The sequence below is a fragment of the Semicossyphus pulcher genome, unplaced genomic scaffold (genome assembly GCF_022749685.1).
Source record: "Semicossyphus pulcher isolate SPU_LCO1_2020_fin unplaced genomic scaffold, fSemPul1.0.p SCAF_20, whole genome shotgun sequence".
Lineage (NCBI taxonomy): Eukaryota > Metazoa > Chordata > Actinopteri > Labriformes > Labridae > Semicossyphus > Semicossyphus pulcher.
Window position 1 is genome coordinate 10,079,853 of NW_027211694.1, and position 26,332 is coordinate 10,106,184.

The window sequence follows — 26,332 nt, forward strand, 5'->3', positions numbered from 1 at the left end:
CATAGTAGCAAACATTCACCTCTGAGGGGGTGAAATCAGTCTGAACAAAGAATAGATTCTGTGGTCCTTTAAAATCTCAACAATTTAATTAAAACCATTGTGAATAATTTTCTGAAGCAGTCACAACGCGTGGTCGAAGTCACGCCAGAAAATCTGTTCGCTTTTTTCGCACGATAAGAGGCTTTTGATCCGTCCAGATACTCATCGCAATCATTTAACAAGCATCAAGTAACAAGAGCCTCGTTCTGAGGAAAAGTGACAAACACAGCAAGTTTATTTCCAGTTAAATCGGTTTGTTCCCATTTCAGCTGATTGATGAGATTCATTACAGAATCGCATACACAGTTCCAGTCTGTGTAGAGGGTTTGATTGGTCCAGAGGTGGTCCGAAAAGGTCCAGATAGGTGAGAATAGCTGACCTTTGTTTTTGATCTCATGTATTTGAAAGGTCCAGACATCTATGAAGGATCATTTTCTCAATCCAAATGGTCCACAGGTCCATTTTAAGCATCCTGAACAAGTCTGAATCTGTCCAGTATTCGCTCTGCAAGATAAGTGTTGACTGAATGAATGACATCTCTTTGTGTTTATCCACACCGTTGCTATCAGTTCGCCCAAGTTTTCCAACTATGGCTGTTTCTTTGAGACGAGGCGGTCCGAGGGAAAGTCAGAGGAGCGTTAGGCCAGACGAGGGTGAAAGGATCGGGGGCTTCTGTCCTGTTTTATTTGGAGGAACAATTGGCTTTGGAGTGGTTGAGGAGGAGAAAGATGCAACCAAAAAGGGAACTGGGCGCCACCTAAAAGCAGATATTCTAGGGATGCACGTTATCGGTATCTGTAGATTATGGCTTGAAAATGACGTATCGACATCGGCAGATATGTCATTTTTCTGCCGATATTTTCCGCCGATATGACAACACTTTAATTATGCCAAAATGCGTGATTTTTCCCTAAAAAAGCTTCATGTAATGCCACGACATTAACTCAGTGCGAGTGCCTGCGCAAAGTTATCAATAATATACAAATAAAGACTAAAAAGTCACAGAAACTCGAGCCAATGAATAGAAGTTAAACAACTTTCACTGCTCTTAACTAGCTCACAGTTAGCTCACATTCTTGTCATTTTACCGACTTAACATCAAACACGCCGAAAATACACTCGTGGCCAAAGCCGACGCTAACAGAGAGTAACATTAACATCAGTGCAAAACTAAATTACATATTCATGGACGCACACACGATAAAAAGAGTCCGTCGGTGATCGCTGATGTCTCTGTAGTAGGTGCAGTAAACAAGTCCGGGCATGTCTCCCTCACTGCCATGTTTCCGGGGGATGCTGCATTCAGGCGCGCTCAGAAACGTGAGTGATCAGACACGTGACCTTTTGTACAACAAGAAGGGTGCAAGATGTCTGCTTTATGGCAGTTTTTGGCCACTACAATAAGAGTAGGCCAGATATCATTCCCACTACAGGGGAGATTTGATGTTCTCTGCAATTAGGTGGAAATAAACGGAAAAAATGTGCCTAATATATCGGGATCGAAATTGGCAAAAAGGGTTGGAAAATATCGGCATATCGGATATCGGCAAAAAATCCAATATCGTGCATCCCTAATAAATTCTTCTTACCATTGTGAATATTGGTCGAATGGACACAATACCCACAGCTAATACCTGAAAAATCACCCCAGTGTTACTAATAAGTCTTGTGACATCTTCAACGATGTTTCATACTACAGAGAGGACCAGATATTTTTTTTATCTCTCTGTAGATACAGCGATAAATTCAGCAGCAGCCAAGAGCAGCAGTAGGTGGTTGGTAGGCGAGTTGGAGGGATGATTTGTAAGAAATGCTGCAGCGAGAACGGCTCCAAATGGAGGGAAATCAGGGAGCAGATAAGGTGTGTGTACGTGAGGGAGTGTGTTAGAGAAAGGGAGAGTTTAAAAATAGAAAGAGGACGAAGAAAGGAAGACAAAAAGTGGGAGAAAGGTGTTTTAGAGTGAGAGGGAGAGATACAACATCTGTCTGTGTGCATAAAACAAGCCATTCCATCTCTCTCCTCTTCGAGCCCTTTTGATTTTCGCCCCTTCCAACCTTCACCCTTCAGTGAGCCGACCCTTCCCCGTCCACCTCTCCTCTAGGCCACAGAGGAGATCTGTTTCTCCTCCCTGTCCTCCCCGTCCGCCTCTCCGTCTCCCATCAGCGGCTGCCTCTTCTTCAGCTCTCTCTGGTACTTGGCCATCAGCGAGGCGTAGATGCAGCCGTAAGCCGCCGCTGCGACCATCATGATGCAAACGATGCCGCACACCACGCCGGCGATCACCACTGTGCCGATGGCGCGGCGCACGCTCACGGGTCGGTAACGGGCCCGGACGCAATCAGACGGAGCGTCTCCGCCTCCTCCTCCTCCTGTGTTTGAAGAGGAGTCATCAGCAGTGTTGCTGTTGTCAGAACTTGGTGTTGCCCCACTTGGGCTAAGAGCGTTTCTGCTGCAGGGAGGAACGCCTCCTTGTCCTGAGCGGGAACCGTCGCCACCTCCTCCCCCGTTCTCATCTTCAAGTTGGAGGCAGTAGTTGAACATTTCCACTGGAACGCCACGGATGTCTCGCCCACGCAGATCCTTTGGCAGCGTGCACTCCACCGCGTCCACCTTCCCCCCTGACGGAGAGAGAAAGAGGTGCAGACACAGGAGGACAGTGAGAGGTCATTTATGAAATACCTTATGCCTGTAAAGCACTTCCAATTAACTGAGAGAGAGGAGAAGACGGAGAGGGGGTTGGTTGTACCAACACTTGGATGAGTCATACATCACTTAACACACACACACAGTTTGCTGTACCCTCTACACTAAGTTGGAGATAGCCTCGACTAAGCCCTTCTATAATTCATGAGATGACATGCCTAGCTTCAGCAGAGCTTTGGTGTATGTGTGGAAGAGAGAAAAATATCTGAGTCACTAATTCCCACAGGCTGCAGGAGGCTAAGGGATCTACTTTGTTATCATCACATAGTAGTCGTCTCCAGGTCGCATTTCAGAGAGCCATTGATCTGCACCCTCAGATACGTAAAGCAAGAACTAAAGGACGGATAATGCGACGACAGATTGAAGAAAGTGGTATTTAGCCCCTCGATTCTTTCATCTCAGCGTGTGACTAAAGAATCCACTCTGGAAACAGGGCTCGCTCCCTAAATATCTCCAAATATCCCAGCTGTGTGTGCTTTGCAAAAGATAGAAGCCATTTCAGGCTGCTGTCACTAAGCATTTCACACTTGTTTTGTGGTTTGTCTTACTTCCTAAAACACATATCGTGCACCATCTACCCTGTTACTGCTATGCTTTCATGTTCAACTGCAAAATGTCTTGTAATTTTCTCCGCTGCTGTGACGATTATTAAATAATCACGTCCGCCGCGTGTCATTCTCCTGAACCGGAGCGCAGCGGAGCGGAAAGGGAGCACAATGAAGCAAACAGGAGAGTGATGCAGAAAAGAGAAGAGATGCATCATTAACGGGGCAGCTGAGGCCCGGGGCGCTGAGGTGAATGTAGATTTTTACACATGAAGAGAGCGCGGAGAGCAGCTGTGGTTATCTGATGTATTAACAGCCTGCAGAGACACGTGGGTAACACACAATGAGCGTGGTAATGTGCATTCACACGCTGCTGCGTCTCTAGTAGGTTACTGAGGATACAAATGCACACCTCGCTTTTCTAAGGTGCATCCTCTAGTTTCCGCCAACTGCTTCGTGACTCTTTTGCCCTCAAGTCCAATCCCCTAATTGAAATCAAACGCACCCGCTCAAAGCTCTGGCAACATAAATCAAACATCTACCTCTGTACAGCAGCCACTCCATCCAGTGTTTGAAATCGCGGAGGTTGCAGTCACACTCCCAGGGGTTGTGTCCCAGTTCCAGGTGTTGCAGGTTGGCGAGCGGCTCAAACGCTGCCCTCTCCAAACCGTGAAGCCTGTTACCCGCTAGGGACAGCCACCTATGAAATATTTAGGATACACTACATTTATTCTTAAGAGAAGCGGCACTGATTTCAAAAGCAGCTGATTAAAAGGGCAGCCACTACATGTGCAGGTGGTGAGTCGATATCTACTGTACCTGAGGCTCTGCAGCTCGTCCAGCACCCCGAGAGGTACAGAGGACAGACCATTCAGGGACAGATCCAGACTCTGCAGACCCCCCAACCCCTGCAGAAACATTCAAGCAGTTCTCCTTAACCGTTTTGGCTCATGCAGTATGTTACAGAACTGAACACTTTTCCCAAAACTCATATTAGTTTTATTGGCTTCTTTCATGGTTGTTATGCTAGCATCATTTGATGGGCTAATCTTGTTTAATTCAGGGTCCCAAGTGAAGTTATGACAGAAGCTCATCCTGCTGACGGCTTCGCCTCAGATAAAAGTGGATAAAAGCGTTGAGCAAATGGTTTATGACTAATTTATCACCTGGATGGTAGCCCAGACATGTATATCTACTCAGGTTGGCTCGTCTCCTAAACAGAGTCTGAGGAGCCATACCCAGGAGTTGAAACAGAGTATCAGTGTCAGCTTTTTTTTATTCATATAGTAATTAGTCTGATGGGATGATCAGAAGGATATCTCATTCCATTATGACTCTTAAGTTTTCAAATACAGCAGCTTGGTAGGTGGCCAAATGCGTCAAAACGTGGCAACATATCTGCCCTTTAGCTTTTTGTCTAGATGTGCAGTTAAAGTAAGGAAAGCCAAAAGACTGCTTCGGGGCTGGTGGTCTGGGGCCATGAATGGTATCACTAGACTCTCATATGGTAAACCATGGTTAGATTTCTGTATGATACGAATAGGCATAACTGACTCCCTTGGAAAGTTATGTAACTTAGTTACATCTACGTATATGTGTGAATACTTATTCACAAAGTCCATCCATCCATCCAGCAGGCTAAGCAAGGCGACCCAGGCGTCCCTCTCCTCAGCAACGTTTTCCACCTCCTCCTGGGGGGGATTCCCAAGCGTTCCCAGGCCAGACAGGATTTATAATCCCTCCAGCGAGCTCTGGGTCTGCCTCGGGGTCTCCTCCCAGTCGGACGTGCCTGGAGAACCTCCAAAGGGAGGCGCCTAGGAGGAATCCTAATCAGATGCCCGAAACCACCTCAACTGGCTCATTTCGATGCAAAGGAGTAGCGTAGTAGTTGTAGTTGTATGTAACCTACTTATGCGACTACGTATATCTGTAAATACTTATTTACGCCCAAAGCTAAAGCCTCTTTCCTAAACCTAACAAAGTAATCCACCTAAATCTAGACGACCTAAATCTAACCTAACAGCGACTGTTTCACAAAGTTGATCACATGTTTATTACTGTTTCAGAGTCAATGTTTTGGGCAAGCTTTATTTTGAAAGTCCGACTAGACATTACTTATTTATTTTTGGTAAATTTACTACTTTATTTTGAAAGTCTGACCAGATGCTGCATAGTTACTGTTGCTAACTACACTGTGGAGACACGCGCGCCAAACTGCTACTCGGCGGTACCTACATCATCACATTTTGAGGCACAAGGCCACAGACTAAGCTGCCATATTTGACAAGTTGGTAGCTATACTGGACAGCCGAACACAAGTGCGTTACTGTATAACATTCAGCACTGTCTGAGCCGGAATATTGCGGATTAAACTGTATCAAGTTTGATGTTGTATAATCCACAGTGCCTACCTGGAAGAGTTCTCTGTCCATCCCTGTCAGTGAGTTGTTGTGCAGAGTCAGCCTCGTCAGGTTGGACATGTCTCTGAATAATCCAGCTGGTAAATTATCCAGGTAGTTATTAGAGAGGTCCAGCTCCTGGAATACACACGGAAAACAATTCTTCAGTGAGATACATATTAGCATTTTAGACACTGATGCTCCTCACTAAAAAATGATCTAAAAATGGAAAGTTCAAAGAGTTCTTGCTGAGGGGCTTCATGCATGAGGTCTGGAGGAGTATTTCAAATGGATTAACTGCTATAAACCTTTAATGCACATTTTATACCTTAAGCTGACACTTCTATTAAGCACAAACGCAAAGGTAGGATGAGAATTAAGCATTGACAGTGAATTGACCAAATCCGGTGTGTCTTACGTGCTAAAAAAACAGAACAGTATGTAGGATTGGATGTAAACAGCAGCCAGGGGCCTTTTTGGCCTGTGCAGTAACTTTCCATTATTTTTAGCTTAGATACCAACTTTGCTAGACACAATATGCTCGTGGTAAGTCGCCCTGTAAAACTTAGAAAATGTCAACTTTTCCTAACTTTCCCGACTGAGAGCAGAGGTTGCCTGTAGTTTGCTCGATATGAGACTCAACATACACTCTCACTTATTGTCCTACGGGGAGTTCAGTCAGCGATGTGAGTGCAAAAAGCGTAACAACACATACAACATGTTCAAACTGTTAGGCAAAGAAAACTTGAACAATAAACAATGGGCTGCGCACCTCCAGGGAGGAGAGGTTAGCGAAGGCAGAGGCTCCCAGCGAAGCGAGCTTGTTGTTGGCCAACAGGAGGGAGCGGCTCCCCGGAGGCAGGAGGTGAAGGGGCGGCGGGGATGAGAGCCCCCGGCCCCCGCAGTCCACCAGGCCGTCTGAGTAGCAGAGACAGGGAGGAGGGCAGGAGGAGGCTGGAGGCGGCAGCACGGCCAGGAGGCAGAGGACGCAGAGGAAGACTTGAGGAGGAAAGAGACATGATTATTGAGCTGAATTATCGTTGCACTGTGCAAACAGAAACAGTAAGCAGCTACGATGCTATTTTAATGCTGGACTCACACTGGAAATTTCCATTTCTACCATTTTACGCCACAGGAAAGATGAATGTTTAAACCTTGAGCAACCAAACATTCTGCCTGAAAGATCACTAGATCACCACAGAACCAAAACATGGCCAGACTAGTCATAAATTATTCCTCAGTGTGTGTGTGTGTGTGTGTGTGTGTGTGTGTGTGTCTAGCCTTCTCTGCGGAGCCACAGCTCTTTGAAAACAAAGCCGTACTTGTGTGTTTTGTATTGTGTCCGGATTTGCCTTTGTTTTTCTGTGTTTATGTTTGTGTGCAACTCACAGTAAGACACTCAGGAGGGAAGTCCCCTCTGTTTTCTTTTATTTTCAACTCATTGTTTTCCTGCAGACAATATAGTCATTCCACCTCTATCACTCATTATATCTTTCTTTCTGTTTTAGACATTTTTGATTCGTATTTAATTTTTTGCTCCTATACGTCTTTAATTGAGGCCTTTTCATTCATTCCTTTTCTTATTTATGTTTCTCTGTCTGTCAGCCTTTGTCCATCCCTCTCTCCACTCTCTAATTCTCTCTCTCTCCCACTTGTGTCTCTTTATCTTTCTCATTCTCTTTCACTGCCAGTCTCTCGGCGCCGCTCTGTATTCCCTCACCGTCTCGTTACAGTGGCTGACTTTGTTTCGATGCAATAGCTTATCAGCAAGACTTATGCTTTATCTCTCTGTGTAAGTGTGTGTGTGTGGGCATATGCTAGTGAGTCTGTGCGTGCGCGTGTGTTAAGCACCAACAAAGCGTGATATTAAGAAAACTACTCAGTCTAAACTCCAGACACAGACGCAGCACTTTTTGCTTCCTGACAAGGCTCTGTGCTGCACCAGCACATTTCATCACTTGCATCATCTGCATATTATTAGCATCTATTTCTCAGCGTGCCATTGCCTTTTGTCACACTATGTCTCACCAGCTCCCGGTTGTTATATTTTCTCCTTCTGATGGTCCATCTGTTTTGCCTCTATATTTGCTTTCTTTCTCATTTTCTCTCTCCTTCCGCTCGCTCACATTCAAGAATTAATTCCCTTTCACGACACATATTGGATGTCTGGCTCTGAATGTGATGAAACTCCGTGAAATAGCCCTTTACAGCCCGGTCTACATTGCAATAAGTAAAAAAAAAAGAAAGAAAAAGAAGTGATGAATATAAGAAGATATGAGTGATTGCGTTATAAAAGTCACATCATTCCTTCTAAGTAACTTGACTTTCCTCAGGGCCTCCGTATCTCATCACTGATCAGATATGAAGTTTCTTTGAAATCATGTTTTATTCCCTCTTAAATGGCTCATAAATATACTTTAAGTGAGAAGAGACTGTAGGAAATTACAGTGTCAGCACTGGATAGACAGTCAAATTAGGTCCAATTAATAATAAATGGTGAGTTATACATTAGGAATGAGTACTGATTTGTCAGATAAAATTATACAGTTTTTTGACTTAACTTAGTGTAACATTTGAGCATATCTGGCTTGTTTTTCTATAGAAATTAGACACATTTAGCTCATATGTAATTTAATGTAAGCCTACATTACAGTGTTTATGTTAATTAGCTAAAGCTGTGCTAACAACAGCGGCCACTAAAGGTGGCCAAAATGAATTAACTGAAGGACTTATTTGTGATTTAGGCTCATCAAAAAAACTTTAACGTATAGTTTGACCTTGACGGAAAAGTAATAAGCTAGCATGTTGGTTGCCTGGCAAGCTAACGGTGACGACAGCCTCTGAGAAATCAAGCCAAGAATTAGTATCTCACAAAACACCCCCAAAAGTCACACCTTGAATTTACATTTAGTTTTTTGTACAGATCAAACTAATACCTTACCTTAGCTAGCTATTTCACAGTCATTATGCTAAGCTAAGCTCGGAGGCTATAGCTCCAAAAGCTGTCATGTTGTATTTCAATCTTCTCATCTCACTCTTGACAAGAAAGTGAACAAGATAATTTCCCAAAATGTCCTAGTATTTCTCAAATAACATCAATTCTCTCTAAATTAAAATATAAGGAACGTCTCTTTTAAACTACACTTTATATTAAAAAAACATCTCACTTATGAGCAGCAATGGAAGTCTTACAGTTGCGCAATTTCATCTTCATTCAAAGGATCTTTTTAATACATCTCGACACCAGAGGGGAATGTGCAAAACTTGTTAGTGAATAATTAATATTAAGAGATTAAATCTGATTGATCTCATTTATCCTTGATGCTTAAACCCGAGCGTTTGAAATTATATTACATTGCACTATGTTTAAACCTCTGAAAACTACATGGTGAAGTTCTGCAAAGACACTGTGACAAAAGTCCAGAAATAGCACCTTTTCTCAGACAGCTTTTACCTGCCAGACAGAACATGACCCCTCTATAACAGGACACTGCTTCATTTTACATTCAGGACCAGAAAGGTTCAAAGAGGTAAGACTGTGGCCTTGTAAGAAAAAAGTGTGTGAACTCCACTCTGTGTCCCCTCTGCTCCATCCTAAGGTATAAGCCTAATCTCAGGGAAAATTAACTCCACTTCTCAAAAATGGCAGAAAGGAGAGATTTGAACGTATCCTGAAGCAGTTTGTACTGGAAATACTTCAGAGGGCCAATCTTTCACTGAAGCAGCTCAGTGGGAATGTGGAAGGATTTGGGTGCACTGTGGCTGTGAATTTCTCCTAACAGGTTTGAAAAGGTACAGTGGTGCAGCAGATTTGTGCGGACAATGTAGCTCAGAGGTAGAAGCACTGTTATACAACAGAGAGGGAGTGCAAAAGGGAAGAGAAATTTAGTGTATTTCTCTGCTTCTCCCTTATATCATGTCGAATTTCAAATTGCAGTGTGCTTTGTGCACAGTTCATCTCAGCATGCAATACGGGTTTTACTTCTCGAAAATATTCCTTTTCTTCCCTCGCTCTTTCATTCCTCCATCCTCACCACAACCCCTCTCCTCTCCTTCTCTTACTGTACGTTATAACTCCCCCTCACCTCCTCCCTCCGTCCCTCAATGCTGCAGCCTATCTTCCAACATTTATGAGTGGTTTTAGCTGCTCTCGTGGAGGAGGTGGTTGTTGTTTTGGCTTATTTTAGCTGCTCCAAATCCTCTCTTGCTGTAGCGCTCGACGCAGCCAAACCAGAAGGAAAAATGTTCAGCCACACAGTCAGAGTAAGGGAGGTTCAGTCCAAATAAGTTTTAAGTGGTTCTGTGCAGTTTAATTCAGTCCGAACAGACTCCGGACTGAATCTTTTATAAGAATCCCCCAACACACGCCGTAAAAGCGCTGACATTTTTGGCAAATGTAGGCTGGCAATGCTCTCAGCGGCAGGAAACAAACTAAGACACGGCATTAAAATGCAACAAGATGTTCCTGTTTGATTGAAGCAGGAGTTCTGAGGCAACTCTTAGAGCAGTTCTACCCATCAGACCACAAATACCCCCATCTAGTTGTCAGAAATGCCGATTAATATTTAAAAAAAAAAAAAAGATTGAGCAATATTAACATTTTCAAACCTCTTCACATTACAAATTCATCAGTGCACTGAGTTTTAAGGCTTTTATTTTGAAATTCTTAGGATTAGGATGACCTTTTCTTTCAGCTTGCATGCTAACTGACGCACACACATCTACAGTCTATGCACGCGTGTGTTTGAAGTTGCCAAAGATCGCAAATGTAGATTTGTTGGTTCAACAGTAATTAACTGTCAGCGTATGTTTGCAGTACTTTCTGCATATTTAGCTTCCCAATCTGCACCAAATTGAAGGATTATAGTTTCACGCTGATACACACACAAATCCCCACACGCTATACATCTATTTCTACTCTCTATTAATATGTAATCCTTATTTTTCCACCCTCAAATAAAACTGCAGTCATATGACACTCTAAGCATTGTTAATGTTTGACAGCATCTCCAAAGCAACTCCGGGGGCCTCAGCTGTCAGTAAGTTTATATCCAAGGGCCCTAGGGTGACATTGGACCCAGCTATGATGTCACCCCCACAGGCACTTATGTTACTGAACCCACTTGCATGTTACCAGAGGCCAAGCTGTTTTCCATGCAATAGACGGAGCCGCTGGTGTCTAATTACTAGAGCAGCCAGCTGTTGTCTATGCAGCACGCCTCCATTTCAAGTCTTTAATGTTTCACATGGTCGTCTGTGCGCGAGGATATCCTGCTGCTGCAACAGTACATGGTTCAATATTAGTGGGCCTTCACATATTTCCTTTGTATCATTTTTGGTCCAGCATAAAAGCAGTCAACAGATGTGTTTATATGATTACTCAGTTAATCAAACTTCCTTAAGAGCAACTCATGCCTCACATAAATGCAATAACCAATCAATCATCAGTCGGCTAATTCAACAACAGTGTCTGTCGGAGGTTGTTACATGTCTGATCTGTCTGTAACCCGAGCCCTCATGCAGTTAGCAGATGGAAAACTGTGTGTGAGTGTTCGCCTTGAATCTTTGTGTGTGTCTAAATCCCTTACCCACCAAAGTATCTCACTATATACATCTAAGCGCTCCGCATAAGAGGCGTAAAAGCATACACACATGCTAATATAATATCAAGGTCCCAGCAGTACCGCCACGTTATTTCAACATTGACAAGGTAATGCTGCGTTACCGTAGCAACCAAGTGCTGTCGACGATGTTCAAAAGACTGTAGGAGGCGTATGGGGAGAGAAGTTTGCGCTATACATCAAATCCCATCATTTAACCCACATTATGTCTCTTTTCTCTGCCGCACACAACCTTACCGGGCGACTCTCTGGCTCAAACGTGAATAATCCTGTACTTGCACGCACACACACACACACAGAAGTGTGTGAGGATAAGTAGGAGCAGGGTGTAAGGGTTTAAGCAGCACTCCTGCTGACGGCGTGATGACGAAAGGAACGGTCTTTTTTTTGTCCTGGAAACATCTTTGATTGTAGATGTCATTTCTTTGCATTTCATCCCCTTCTTTCATCCTCCATTTTTCTCCCTCCCCCTCTCTCTGTCTCCCCCGTCCATTTCTCCAGTGATGAATTCCGCATCACCAAGACAGACTCATCATTTAGACTTGGAGGTGTAAGTGGGTAATATGTAGGCTGATCTGCCTCTCTAATTCACGCTATCTGCATCAATTTGCTGCGACACACACACATAAAAGCATGGCTCGCGGGAAAGTATGACTTGCAGTGACATCCTTTTATGCGATAGCGGCTATTAATTAGCAAGAGTGGCAGGTAAGACAAAGACAGGGAGCGATAAAGAGACATGAGGAAGGGGGAGAAAAGTGAAGCTTATTATGAGGCCAGTTTTATCAACTCCTATATAACCGCTACATATTTCACTCTAACACAATCTCTTTGATGGATGCAGCTTTGCTTCCTTCTGACCAATCAGCTGGGCCGCCGTCCAAGGCTCCAAGAATTTGGAGAGAAAATGAAGGACGCTTGGCGTTTGATGTCACATCCTCATCAGTGTGACTAGAATAGAAAAGATGGTGCCGTGGATGTGTGACAGGTCGTAATATAGGCCCACTTGTTCCTCAGAGGGGATGTAAAGACGGGTTTAAATGCCATGTTTTGGGAGTTTTAGTTGGTTATTTTTTGCTTTAGACAACATTTTTTTAAAGATAGATAGATGGCTGAAGTCGTGGCTCTAATCCTAATATTGGACTTGTGCTTGAGATCTCTTATCTTGCTAATTGGATGCCCTTTTCCGAGGCTTGCAGAGTGTTCACCAAGACAAATCGAGCTCATCTCGAATGGCTTTATTACCCCGCACCATTATCAACCATTCTCTATGATTACTTAGCCAGTACGGGACTATTTTTCCTCAGCGATGGGCCTTCCTATGATCATCATAGCACTCGCTGTCGTCTATTCTGGGCTTGTTTTGGGTGCGATGCTGTATCGGCGTTGCTCGGCAAGTGTTGAAGTAGAGTGTGGCTGTTTGTGGTCGAGAGGATTATCCAGATTTATCCCTGCCAGTGTCCTTTGAAAGTGGGACAGTGCCATGTGTTTGTGTGGCTCATCTGGCACCATGCGATTGTTCCCGCACCAAACCAAACTGTGGGCAGAAGGAATCAACCTGGTGTGGCGTTCAGGCACGCGGCACAGCTGGAGCTACTTCAAGGTCATATTGGCTGTAGGAATCTTCTAATTCCAGCGTGACGCTGGTAGCCAAGCTGGCATTAAATCGCCTAAACAAACAACACTTTAAGTCCTGGATCGTGAATGTTACAAGCTGCCAATCCATAAGGAGGTCAGGGGTCAAATCCACATCGCCCTGATAGGAGATTATATCTCGTTATTCCTGGAAAGATCAATGCTACAAACAATCGGTTCATGGGGGAACAATGGAGGAACCAAGTTGCCTCATTGTGTTCTCAAAATAACCATCAACAACATTAACATAGCTTTTGATCACATGCTTCAATTTAGCCAGATGCTTTGGATGGTTTGCCACCAATCTGTCATTCCAGTTTCCATTTAACTCCAAGTCTCATATAACACTGTGTGAAGGGATCAGGCTCCATTCCAAACCTAATGCTACACAAACACTGGGTCACATTGTTTGGGCTGCATGCCAAACCAAACAACCCTAGCCGTGTCGTAAAGTGCCACCTGCTGCTAACCAACCAGGGTTGTTTGGTGTGTTCACCTGTACGCCAACCACAGCCAAAGTGACTGCATTATGGCTGCATTCCAAACCACATATTTTAGTCTGTGTATTATGTCTCCATTTACACCCAAATCCCCCCGCCTTTGACTCTCTCCCCCCGTCACTCTCTCTGTCACTCTTTTGATTAGAAGCTATGTGGTCACTTAATCTGCCAGCTTAGTTTGAAACTGCAACAAGGTGCATGAACACACACAGCACGATCAGATAAGCTACAGTGTGTGTGTTTACGCGTGTGTGTGTGTGTGTGTGTTGTGTGAGATGAGACAGTCTGCTGGGATCGCGGAGGCCTGGAGGCACCATATGGTCTCTGTGTCGCTCATAGACCTCTCTGTTCTTCTCTCTCGCCTCCTCTTCTTCATCCGTTGCTTTTTTCCTCACTGTCTTCTTCTTTCACAGCGACTCTTTGATCTCACATCCCTCTTCCTCCTCCTCGTCCTCCTCTCCTCCCAACTGTTCCCAAGTTTTTTTTTCTCACTTCCTCTGTCTGTCTCAATAGTTTGTGCTCTTTTTAAGCTCTAATTTAAGCTCTAACTTTTTCCTGTCTTTTAACTCTATCTTCTATTTCCTTTAACTTTTTGGGTAACAATTTGGCTAATCAATCCATTATCTGTTCAGGGTCGGGGAGCTGGAGCAAATCCCAGCTGTCATTGAGCAAGAGGCGGGGTACACCCTGGACTGATCGCCAGTCAATCACAGAGCTGACACTTAAGTCCCTTTCCCACTAGTCAAAAAAGCTGCTGACACCAATTTTTTTTGCTAGGTTACAAATGACTCCGCATTAGACCTGGGTAATTATCGCCTCGGCTCCGATCGGCAATGATGAGAACACAAAAAACCCGGGTCGGCGTGCTAATCTTCGCCCCCTTTCTGGCGTGATGGTATCCCAGCTAGCAGGGAACGTTCCCATAACATTGTCTAACATTACCTACAAGTTCTAAGTACGTTTGAAAGAAAACATTTTAATCTAATATTTAAAGATGTTTATCATTTCAAATAAAGTTCTTGTAACGTTAAAACTTAAACTAAGACAATACATGTTAACTGCAACCTTCTGAAGATATTTTCAGGATGTTATTGAGGCCTGTGATATCAGAACGCCTTTTATAAAACATTTGCTCAATGTTACATAAAAACAAAGGTAGAACACGCTTACTGCAACATTGTGAGGATCTTTTCAGGACGTTGGTACGGCCTGAATTATCAGAACGTGATTTATAAAACATTCCTGAAATGTGATTTGAACATTCTCACTGCAACGTGTTTTCAGAGAACGTTCTCCTACTATTAAAAACATTGCATGGAACAGTATCAGAACGTTCTTAGAACAAAACATTTCTATCTGGGATGACGCGCATTGAAGTTCTGGCCGTTGTCGCGTAAATACAAAAGAACATACAACGGCAAATTTGTTCTTTATTTCGTGGAAGATGCAGCAACACTGGCAAGACAGCGAGGTGAGAGAGCTTCTTCTGATCCGAGGGGAAGAAGAAATAAGGTGTCAGGTTTCCAGCGCGTTTGTGACGTCAGACGGTGACGCAGCAGAAAAGAGGCCGAAAGGAGTATACTTCACTGGCAATGGGAAAAGAGACAATCTGCATTTATTTCCCGAGTCTGAAAAACACTCACCTACGGGCAATTAAGAGTCACCAATTCATCTAACGAGCATGTCTTTAGACTGTGGGAGGAAGCTGGAGTACCCGAAGGAAAGAACATGCAAACTCCACACAGAAAGGCCCACTTCCTCAAGGAGGAACCTTCCAGCTGTGAGGCGACGGCGCTAACCACTACACATTTAAAAGAAAGGCTTAAAAGCACCCAAAGGAGAGTTTAAGTGGCTCAGAATTGATCTAAAGCATTCATTTACCACTGATTAAGCCTATTAACACTTTGTTTATAGAGGACTTGTAGATTTTATTCCATCTCTGTCCTTTTGTTTTGTTTAGTTTATATGGATGAGTTTAAACTGGAATCTTTGCTGAAAATACAGATATTTCTTCCTGATTATAAAACCATCAACCACTTAACGAGTATAGGTGATTTAGTGGGAAATAAATTATGCAATAGACTGCAATGGAAATGCATTTATTCAGTATACGCTTTAAAAATGTCTTGGAGCAGTGAAAAACACCCTCAGAGCATCCTCCGCAACCTCTCAGAAACCTCACATCACTTTCTGTCTCCTCTCGGTTACAATGTTTCATCACATTCGTACCGCCGCGCTTCCACTTCCTTATTATTTCTTGTTGATCTTTTTTCTGTCAGCTGATGAAAGCCCACCTCTGATTGTTTTCATGTTGGCGCAATATTCATAAAAAGATCATCTTTGTCCGTGACGCCACCATCTCTAAATGAGCTTCATCAGCATTAGAAGGAACACACACCCTTAATGATGTGAACTCTGTCGCTCTGTACTGTAGCAGCCTGACATATTCGTCGCCTCTGATTTGATGGGATGCCTCTGCCTCTTTATGCTCTTCTGACATGCATCACTCAGAGCGTCAGCGTGCGTTTGTGTGTGACAGCATGCGAGGATGGCAGAGATCAGAGAGGAGTCAAGCTTCGTGAGAAAGACGGCAACAAAGAGAAGGAGGAGAAAACACCTGTTATGGCATGGCAAGAATATTGAAAGGAAGAGAGAAGAAGAGAAGCTGCTTTGGCGATATTGTGTAGCACTTACGCCAAAAGTGTAATTGCATGGAAGAGCCTGAGGAAGAACGTTTGTGATGGCTAACCGAGAGTATTTTTGATTCCTGCTCCTAAAAGGCTTCAGTAATACTGTTAATGCAATATTTATGGGGATGGATCTTAATGAAACACGCTCAGAGAGGGAAACCGAGACAGATAATGTTGTTAGGTTGAACTGAATTTAATACGAAGATGGATGGCGGATGAGGAAAAGCTGCAGGACAGGTGAAAAGAGAGCGTGGCCACTGTGGAGGTTCTGACAGATAGTGCTGCCCTGTTATTTAGTGTCCCTGGTGTTACACAGCAGAATGTGGGGGCGTTTTTTTGCCAGACACCTCAGAAGCAATAATACCCTCTCCAACAGGAAGACAAACATCCCCGTTTTCACAGTCTCATTCTTTCCTGCAGAAATCGCAGCACGCCTTCATGTGCGCGCCGTGTCGCACGTTCCGTTGTCAAATGACGGGAAGAACATAGAGAGGTGTTTTCATGTTTGCCTATTAGCTGAAGAAGTGTCTGGAATCTCTCCGAGAGCACGATCCGTCCACAACGCGCACACACAAGAATGCACACAGCTGTCGTATCTGTTGCTATGCCACCCGACTTCTGATGGATTTTGTTTTGACTGAGTGTATGCGGAGTGTAGGGAAAGAGGAGGAGGATTATGGGGGGAAGAAAGACGGGGAGCAAAGTAGACAGGGAAGAAGAGACAGGTGAGAAAAGGGAAGTGAGAGAATGAGAAGAAGAGAGTGTGAGGGGAAAGAGGAAAGAGGAAGTAAAGGGAGACAAATAACCTGCAGCTCTCTCCCTCAACACTCGCTCTGCATGCTTTTGTGTCCACAGACCTCTGGCTGTATTAATACATACTGTAATGTGGCATTTCAGTGGGGGAATTGGCACACGGCCACAGCATGCTCAATGCCCTTATCCTTTGTGTGTGTGTGTGTGTGTGCACGCTAACATTAGCAGCTGTCAAAACAGACAGCGCTCCTCCTTTCATGTGTGGTTAGGAGCACAATAGACGGGGATAAAATAGAGCAGAGGTTGAGTAAGAATGGAGCGATGTTTTCTTTTCATTCTGCGCTTGGTTTTGTCGACTCACCAGGTCTGGCGAGGTGCTGGGTGGCAGAGCCGGGTGGGGGCGTGCCGGCGCCCCCAGGGGGGTGGGTGTGGGGGGGCATGACACAGAGCTCTGCTGCAGCCTTCCTCTGTCGGAGGGGGCGGGGCGATGGGGGCGTCAAGCCGCCATGCCTGCAGCCTCCACTAGGGCGGCGACTGCGCAAAAGCGACACCAAAACACCTGAGGAGAGAAAGGAAACAGCGAGTGAGACATAGATAGATACACGCACACATAAACGCCAGCAGCAATGGAGGCCACAGCAGGACGCATACATAGCGCTTTTCTTCACACCTTTGCATCCCTCTGTGTGTGTGTGTTTATGTGCACGTGTGTAAGCATCACAAACAACCCCCTGGTATGTCATAGTCATAAATTATAAATGCGTGGCTTTGGCAGTGAGTACACAATCAGTTTGCCTTTCCCACAGACAGACCCCCTACTGCTGGTGTCTGGCACCGAGACTGACACAGAGAGAGAGAGAGAGAGAGAGAGGGGAACAAAGTGAGCATGACACTAGGAGAGAGAGAGAGAAGAGGAAGAGAGATGGAGAGAAAAGGTAGCGAGAGACGTATGAAGGCATAAACTGGGACATATGGAGGCACTAAGGGGAAGCTTTTCCACCAAAAGTACCAGGAACTTTTAGTTCTAGGAACTTCTCTTCAGGAGCTAAATGGTTCCTGTGACCCATTGTTGTCTGCGTTTCCACAGCGGCCTAAAATCCCAGGAATATTATGCAAATCAAGCCAATGACGTGTGGAGAAGCAGTAAATGCTCAGCAAGGCCTGCACCTCGTCATCGGTCCATCTGTCGCAGGCTTTCTTCTCTGACTGCATCTCGAAAGCTCGGTGATAAACAGTCTCAAAGCACGGTGATAACAGAGAGCTTGCAGCTGCAGTTTTTCAGCATGGCGGGTGAAGTAAAACGCTGTGAGTACACGACCAATCAGGAACGATCAGCGCTGCAGGCCCCGCCCTGATTGTTCCTGGGAACTTTGGAAAGTACTACCCCCTGAGCGGGGACTTTTCAGGGGATGAATCGATTACCCCGGAGCTAAATTTAGACCCTGGTTCCTGCTATCGAAGCGCACAGTTCCTCAAAAGGCTCCTAATTCTTGGGCAAAGTTCCTGCTGTCGAATTATTCGAAGTATCGGCCAAGTTTCTGACATCAAGTACCTGAAATTCAGAGGTTTTTAGGAAGATGGTTTCCAACTAATCCTTTAAATTTTGGCTCTAAAAACCCTGAGGTTCTTTGCTTCACCCCAGCAAAGCTTTTAAACAATCAACACTTTTCCATTAAAGGAAAAACAATGTCCTAGACGAGTAAAACCAGACTACTGGATTGCAAGACGAAACCTGCAGAAAACCTCCTTGGTTGTGATAGACTCATCTGAAACATCATGGAAAACTGTGGCGCACAGGACAGCACTGCCACTATTGTAGAACATATAAGACAGCTTTTTCTCCTGTTTAAAGCTGTATTATATTGTCTGCAGTAATATAAGCAAACATGGGGTAAATTGACATAAAACCTCCTGACGAGAAAGTTGAAACAAGGACACCCCACTCCGATCACAGGAGCGAAATGAAACATATCCCACATGAGCTGAAAAAAGTCGAGTGTTTTTTACACCGTTGAGTCATAACAGCGAAAATAGCTTTTACAAGTGGGAAATTACCACGGGAGAACGCTCGCTCATGCCTCAATACCACATGACTGTTGACTCGCACCCCCCCTGGGCCAATCAGTGTAATTTTGAAAAACAACGCTGGAGTGCTGCTGTGAGACGCGTGTTTTCGCAAAGTATCATCAAAACGCAATCAGCGGCGTGTGAAATATGGCACTAATCAGATTAGGCTGTTGTTCAAGGGTCGGTCGCTTGTGGGGGAAACACAAGTGGGTTTTTTCACGCGGCTCGTTTCGCCTTAAATCTGAATGGAGGTGGACGTGCGTTTGTGGATGCATATGCTGGGATTATGTCAACTTTAAGCAGGCATGTTGGGCTAAAAGGATCTGGAATAGCAGAAAGATAAAGTGGATTTCTGGAAGGAAAAGAAAGAAACATATTTACAACTGTTCATATGTGTCTTAGTGCAGGGGGAGGAGAAGAAGCGGGGGAATAAGAGAGAGGGTGATATCGAGGAAATGAGCAGCAGAGGAGAGACATTGATGAAAGGATAAAAAGGAAATACAGCCGAGGCGGTGAACGCCAGAAGGAAAGCAACAAACAGGACATTAAAATTCTCCTCCACAACCTCCGGAGTGTTTTGATGCGTGTGTGTGTAAAGTGAGATTGTGTTCTTGCGCCCCAGTGGTGCTATTTGTGTTATCATTATCGCTATTAGTACCTGCCAGACACACCAAACATAAAAACAGTTGTCTAATCTATCAGCTCCCACTCCTTCCTCTTCTTCTCCTCTTTCTTCATGACCTTCGTCTTTCAGTTTTCCTCCCAGCGCTTCCCATCTCTCCCCGTCTTGTTCGCTCCTTGACGAGGGAACGCAGGCATGTAGCACTGATATCCAGCAGATGGATTCCCCTGCATGTGATTAAAGTCACATTAGGCCGACTCTGCTGGGAAATTTCAGTTCTTTTCCAGAACGAGCGAGCGAGCTTCGTTTGAAAAATTCAGGATGAGGAATGGGAGGAAGTGAAGGAATTGGGGAAGATTTATCGTCTTTGTGCTGTGCATGTGTCCTTTGTTCGGTTTATCACTCACTGAGATGAATGCCATTTCCACTTTGTCGTACTGGCTCACTAAATTTAATATTTCAAGCAGTGAAATCAATGTTTAATTCCTGTTTCGGCGTCGGGATTGTAAGTGTTGCCTCGCTTTTTTGCATGCTGGCCATTTGTCAAATGATTCATGGCTTTGTGTGTGTGTTTATTTTGATTTATTTTGGGGAGGGAAACTGTTTGTCTGGGAAGCCGTTACGAGCGTGTTACTTCATGAGCAGAAAATCAGTCAGTTGTTCTAAATGTCTGCCTTGATAACAAATGCTCAGAGGAGCTTTTAGCAGCTTTAGAGCCAATTCTTGTTTACCAGCCTGTCTTTGAAACCTTGATTGCTCGCTTGTTGAAGTTTTCTTTCCCAGAATGGAGATGTGTGCGCTCATGGCGGAATCGTCCTTTAACTGATGCTCTACAGGTGCAGCAGAAGGTCACCTCTGCAGCCACATGCTTCTGTGTCATCACTTCCCATCATGTTAAACTGGTTGTGCTGGTAAGCATGTCCGTTGGTCTATTCTCAGAGAGCTTTTTACCACTTTGACCTGGACCTGGTGGCGGCCGAACTCCACACATGCTCCCACACACATACGTGTAAACACTCGGTATGCCAAAGTGGCCCTCAAGTCGGGGAGGGATCATGTAACACCTCCTCCCATTCCTCCTCTCCTCTTTTCGTCCTATTTTTTCCTTCTGTTTATTCCTCTAACTGTTTCCTGTCCGCACTTAAGCCGGATTTACACTCCTCGGGGCGTTGCGGAGGCTTTCGCGCGGAGCTCCTGACGTGCATTAGCTCAAAAATTTAAGCACACACCTGGGGGGCCGAGATAACAAGTCGAGACCTCCGACTGCGCTCGGTCAACTCGGGCTGCGCGTGTGTGCTCTTCCGCGTGATTATAATACCGGTCAAGATTGTGGATAGTGAAGAAACGAGATAAAGAAGGCTTACCACTGCTCTTATTTAAATTCAAGCTTTACAAATGTACATTTTCCGATATGGCAAATCCATTTCCGGTGCCAGCCAGCGTACCTCCTGTGATCCTCGCTCTCTGTCTCGGAGTGAAAAAAAACAACAAGAATGTACACATGATTACTGTAGGTTTATGTTAATTTTATGACTCAGTAATCTGCAGCAGCTAGACAAATTTGCCTTCCTGAGTTCAAACATTCCCGTCATGTCTCATTTAAGCGTAAAGAAGATAACCTAAGGCACGTAAGGAAACATTTAGCGTTGTGTTGATGCCAAAACAGGAAGCGGCCTCAAAAACAATCAGTTACACGCCTTCCTACATTGAAGACATCGACTACAAACGCCTTAAAGACGCTTAAAAACCTGCTGTAACTGGCACGGAAAGCAGTGCGTGTGCGCTTGGCACATCATTCGTCCGATTTGCCCACTTGAGCCCAGCTTTCAGAGTGTTTCATCACTCTTGTCACATACCTGCGTGGCTTGACTAATAGTTTTTAATCAATGTGGCTGGACTTCTGTCCAATTTGCCACCAATTGCACACAAAAGGACATCTATCCATGTGTGAAGGCGGGCGTCTGTTTCTGTGTGTGTGTGTGTGGGCCTCCTATGAGTGACATCACAGCTGTAAACACACAGCCCAATCACTCACCTTCAGCTCTAACCTTTACTTTCTATTTACACACACATGCACACATACGCTAACGCACACATTAGCATTTGGCTGGTTAATACGAGCCTCGTTTAAGGGACCTAGAAATGACGAAACAGCCTATTATACGGTAAAACACCTGAGCGGGTTGTGTTCCTACCTGCTGTCTTTCCTTCATGTGTGTGCATGTGTGTGCAGGTTGCTAACAAAGGCAGGGAGACGCAGCCGAGCTCGCCTGGATGCATTTTTAATGCCTTGCTTACATCAGAGAGGGGAGAGAGATTGGGACAACAGAGCACATGTAAACACACACACACACACCCACTGTTAAGCACATGGTGATAGCTTGACAAATAGAGGCACCTACAGGTATTTGCTGACAGGCGTGTGGTGCAGAAATATGTACTGATATATTATTAGACTTGCATGTACGTGGACAGATAGAGGCTGTGCGTGAATACACACATTGTATAAGAGTGTGCATGCGTCAGCAAACACTTGCATACATAGCCTACAAGTCACATTCATGCGTATTTTAAGAATAGGACTTTTTAGATCAAGTCAAGGTCTGCTGGGAATTACATGTTTTTTAAAGGGGGGCTGGTCTGAGGTGTTAGCCGTGTGTTTAGTAGTCGTAGTATTAAACTACAGCACTAACCATGTTGCAAGATAGTGTTAATAATGTGTTAGAATGCATCTTTACTTTAAGGACATTCACACAATTCCCATTAATTGCTATCTAACTTACAGCAGCACAGGAGCCTTGAGCACATTAAGATGGAGTGCCTCGCACCAACTGCATTATCATATAACCACGGTGCAGCTCCTCCAACTTAATCACTCTTATATTACAGCTTTTTTAAAGCAAGGTTACAGCGTACAAAATGTTTTACTGCAGGTGTGAAAAACACAGCAGCGCACTGCTCGGCGGGCTCCTGACTGTGAATCAACAGGAGAGCGAGTATTAGGAGCTGTGAAGGGTTTCAAATGGATACATGAGATACTGTGAAGGTCAGATAAACAGGCGTGTGTATAAAGTAGCTTTATTGGAGTTCTTTAAAGTTTACATCTAGCCAATAAGTAGACAGAAGTAAATATTACATTATAAATTGTACAGTAATAAAGCTTACACATCCAGCTCACAGAGGTGCAGCATCACCTCTGCCTTCATAATGTCCATTATTAACCAAACAGACGTAACACATTTCCTTTGCATCTTGCAGATTGTCTGTTTAAAATCGCCATTATCTTGAACAGGATTTGGTTTGGAGACATGAAGCAAACTTTTTTTTTTGTGCTGGGTGAGCAGCTTCCATTGGAATACAAGGACTGCCATGTTTGAATGCCTCATCCAAGTTTAAAACATCTGCAGGTGCTACATCTGGTTAGCACTGCTTATAAAACATGGCATTATGTTAACCTTTGATCTCAACAGATTATGCATCAACTAAGCTTAGAGTTTATACAGGAAAATACAAGGGAAAATAGTCCCCGACACTGTTTAGACCGGATCATTTGTTGCCCCTGCATTTTAAGCCCTGCAGGGTATGTTGTCGTTCTTTTAAGGTCTTTACATGCTCCCTTTTTTCTTCTCATCTTTTCATCTAAATTCCTAACACAAACCTGTCATATCAAACATATCCTCACTTGATTTCTTCGCCCTTACTAAACCATTAATGCTCTCCCTGTCTCCCTCTCCCCCCGCCTCTGGCTGTCCACCTCTGCAAGCTTTGCCCCCGAAAACCACAGCCCAAACATTTCCCTGAACGTGCGTTTTGTTTTGTGTGTGTTATGTGTACACAGGAAACAGGTTAAGGGCTGACATTTTCAGCATCCACCTCCTCACAGCATGCACTTTTCACCCGATAAAAAAAATGCCCGGTTTTTTGAGTCGGCTAAAAAAAAAAGGGAAGTCTGTGTCTGCAGGACTTTGAGTGACATGTTTAAGGCAGTCGTTGAATTAGATAAGAAGCAGTTACGATGGAATAAAGTGTGTGAGTGAAGAAAGATACAGACAGACTTACCTTTTTAATAATTTCTTAAGATAGCAGCAGCCTTATAGATTTTTACAAGCAGCCATGCCCCCAAAAAATGTCCCAAAAATTAACACAAAAGCTGAAAAATCTCAGAGAAGAAAAACTATCGCCACTTCAATCAAAGAAATTCCATACATTAAAGATCCAGATGAATATCGTCGGAATAATCCTTCTTTCTCGTGTAGACAATCCCCCCCAGCTTCCCCTTCAACCCACCAATGAAATGTGCAAAAAGGAGGGATTGTGTCGGAAGAAATACGGGATTGTAGAAAAAAAAACGAGGTGAAGAGAAGCTTAGAGACACAAGAGGAGGGAAGAGAGGATGAGGTCCGTGGAGGCAGAGGGATGGAGATAGTTAATCCTTTTCTTCCGATCTATTCCCTATTTGAATGACACGTCCAGCGCCGTCCTGCTCTTCTGGCTCGAGCGACTGATGTGTGTGTGTCTGAGAGGCGTGAGAGACGGAGTGTGTTTGTGTGTAAGAGAAAGAGAGAGAGAGAGAGAGCGGCGTTAGGTTGCTGGCGTCATGCGCTAGCCCTTCTGTGTGTCGCTATGTTTGTGATTCCTGCACTCAGCACGCGTCGGTGTGTGTGTGTGTGTGTTTGTCCACACATGTTCACTTGAGGGCTGTCTTTCCTGTGTGTGTGTGTGTGTGTGTTGGTGCCCCCTCCTCCCCTTTCCTCTTTTCCGTATGTGTGTGCAGTCGTGCATGTGGCAGGAGAATGTGTGTGTGTGTCAAATATAGTAACATTAGTGCATGCTGCCTCTGTCTGCCTGCAGCTCTCCCACTGTGACAGAGAGAGGATGAGGGAGGTGGAATACAGAGAGAGCGGCGCTACGAAAGAGTGGAAAAGAGGGAGTAGGAGTAGAGGAGAAAGAGAGAGAGAGAGAGTTGGCGAGAGAAATGGAGAAGAGGTTGGTTGAAAAAAGATAAAGGTAGGAGGGAGAAAGAGAAAGAGGGAGGCAGAGGACAGGGACGGATGGATGGGAGAGAGAGAGAGAGGGAGGGAGGGATCAGCTGATTTCAGTAAAGATGAGAATCTCCCTCTGCCACATGGGCTTTTCTCCTCCCTCGTTTTTTTCTCTCTTTTTTTTCCCTTTTTTTCTCCTCCTGTCTCCCTCGCTCAGCTTTCATTTTCATCCCATTCCCCCCCGGCAGCTCTTGTAACGGCAGGCTTTGTGTGTGCGCGCGCACCTGTAGAGTATGTTTATGCATATGGCTGCATGTCGAGCGTGTTTACGAGGACAATTTCTGTCCACTTTTGGGGACAAAAAACGGTTGCATAAACCCTCAACAAATTAATGGAAGTCAATTAAACGGCCTCCAAATTTATGTGTTGAATGCGTTTACGAGAAAGCGGAAATATTTCCTCTGGAAGACGCGCAATAATTTCGAGAGAGACAGAAAGAGGGAGGGTGGGGAAGTAAAGGGGTGAGGAGGAGTGGCAGGAGCTGGTGGTGGTGGGGCTGTGTGTTTGTTTGCACACAGCATATAATTGCTTGGCTGCATCCTTACATGGACTGAATCATAGTTGACACACACACACACACACACACACATTGTGCTGCTAATGAGCATGTGAATCGTTTGGCTCTACTGTGCAGCTTTTCCCTGCATATGAGAGTGCGCTAATGTGGAAAATTTGGCTGCACCTGTGTGAGTGACACTGAGATTGGGAAAATAGACCGATTGGCCAACCTGATGTTAATGAAGCTATCGTCACATCTGTTATCTTTTGCAAAGAGCAAAAGGTTCAAGTAGCAGCATCTCTTTGGCAGGTCAGAAGGTTGTTACGGGTCATATCAGCTGTTGCTAAATAACCTTAAATGCACCTCAGACCAAAATACGTGTAAAACTTCAACAGAGTTATATTCTCCTCTCTAGCTGGCCATTTTAAATCAACTCCAGGAGTCGCATTCTCTCATTAAAGTTGTGTTAGAAAAGGTTTGCCAAATCAAGATTACGTCCCATGTGCGGAGGCCAGAGTCCTCGGTGCGGTGGCCCCGGGTTCGTCTCCCGACCTCGGCCCTTTGCCGTGTATCGTCCCCGCTCTCTCTCCCCGTTTTTGACGTTCTCCACTGTGCCAATGGCCATTTTGGCGCCCTAGGCAACTTTAGAATTTGGCGCCCCCACTGCAAATGGTAAAATATAATTGCTTTTCTGCCACACAATATAATTTTTTATTCTGCATGCCAGTGTGCAACACAGTTATCCAGAAGAGACCTGATCATTAGAGTTGATATTGCGATAAAGATCGATCAAACTTACTACAATGTGATATGAGGACATTGTGAGGTCTTAGACTCCAGTGGGGGGTTTGGGACTTGGAAAATGTGAAATTCAGACATTAGCATTAGTTTACTGTGATATTAAAAGGGTTTTTCTTCATTCATAGACACTCGCAATAAACTTTTTAAGATAGAGTTTCTTCTTCTCTCTTTCCATGACATGCTGCTGTCTCTCTTCCCCTCCCCTTCTATTTGTTGTCTGTCTGTCTGTCTCACTTGTGGGATGAGTCAAGTAGGGCGAGCTAATTAAACAACACAACATACATTATACGCACGACAAAACCTGCGTTTGAGTTTTTCCAACTGGACCTGAACGCATTTCTCCTCTCCTCTCTTGTAACTTGTGTCGTGGAAGCGCGCGCTGAGTGAGTGGTCGAGGAAGTTAGAGAGAGAGCGC

General features: G+C 44.5%; 2 protein-coding genes across 2 annotated transcripts in view; one reads left to right on the forward strand and one right to left on the reverse strand.

The window, feature by feature from the left end:
- cacna2d4a (calcium channel, voltage-dependent, alpha 2/delta subunit 4a) overlaps positions 1-26,332 on the forward strand; it is a 93,148-nt gene that overhangs the window by 31,313 nt on the left and 35,503 nt on the right. The window lies entirely within an intron of this gene.
- lrtm2a (leucine-rich repeats and transmembrane domains 2a) lies at positions 1,395-25,741 on the reverse strand. Its single transcript, XM_069671548.1, is given in 9 exon segments — positions 1,395-2,658; positions 3,831-3,988; positions 4,108-4,196; positions 5,700-5,825; positions 6,460-6,686; positions 17,248-17,356; positions 17,358-17,445; positions 17,699-17,726; positions 25,612-25,741. Coding segments are annotated over 9 exon segments (1,476 nt in total). The 3' UTR covers positions 1,395-2,137.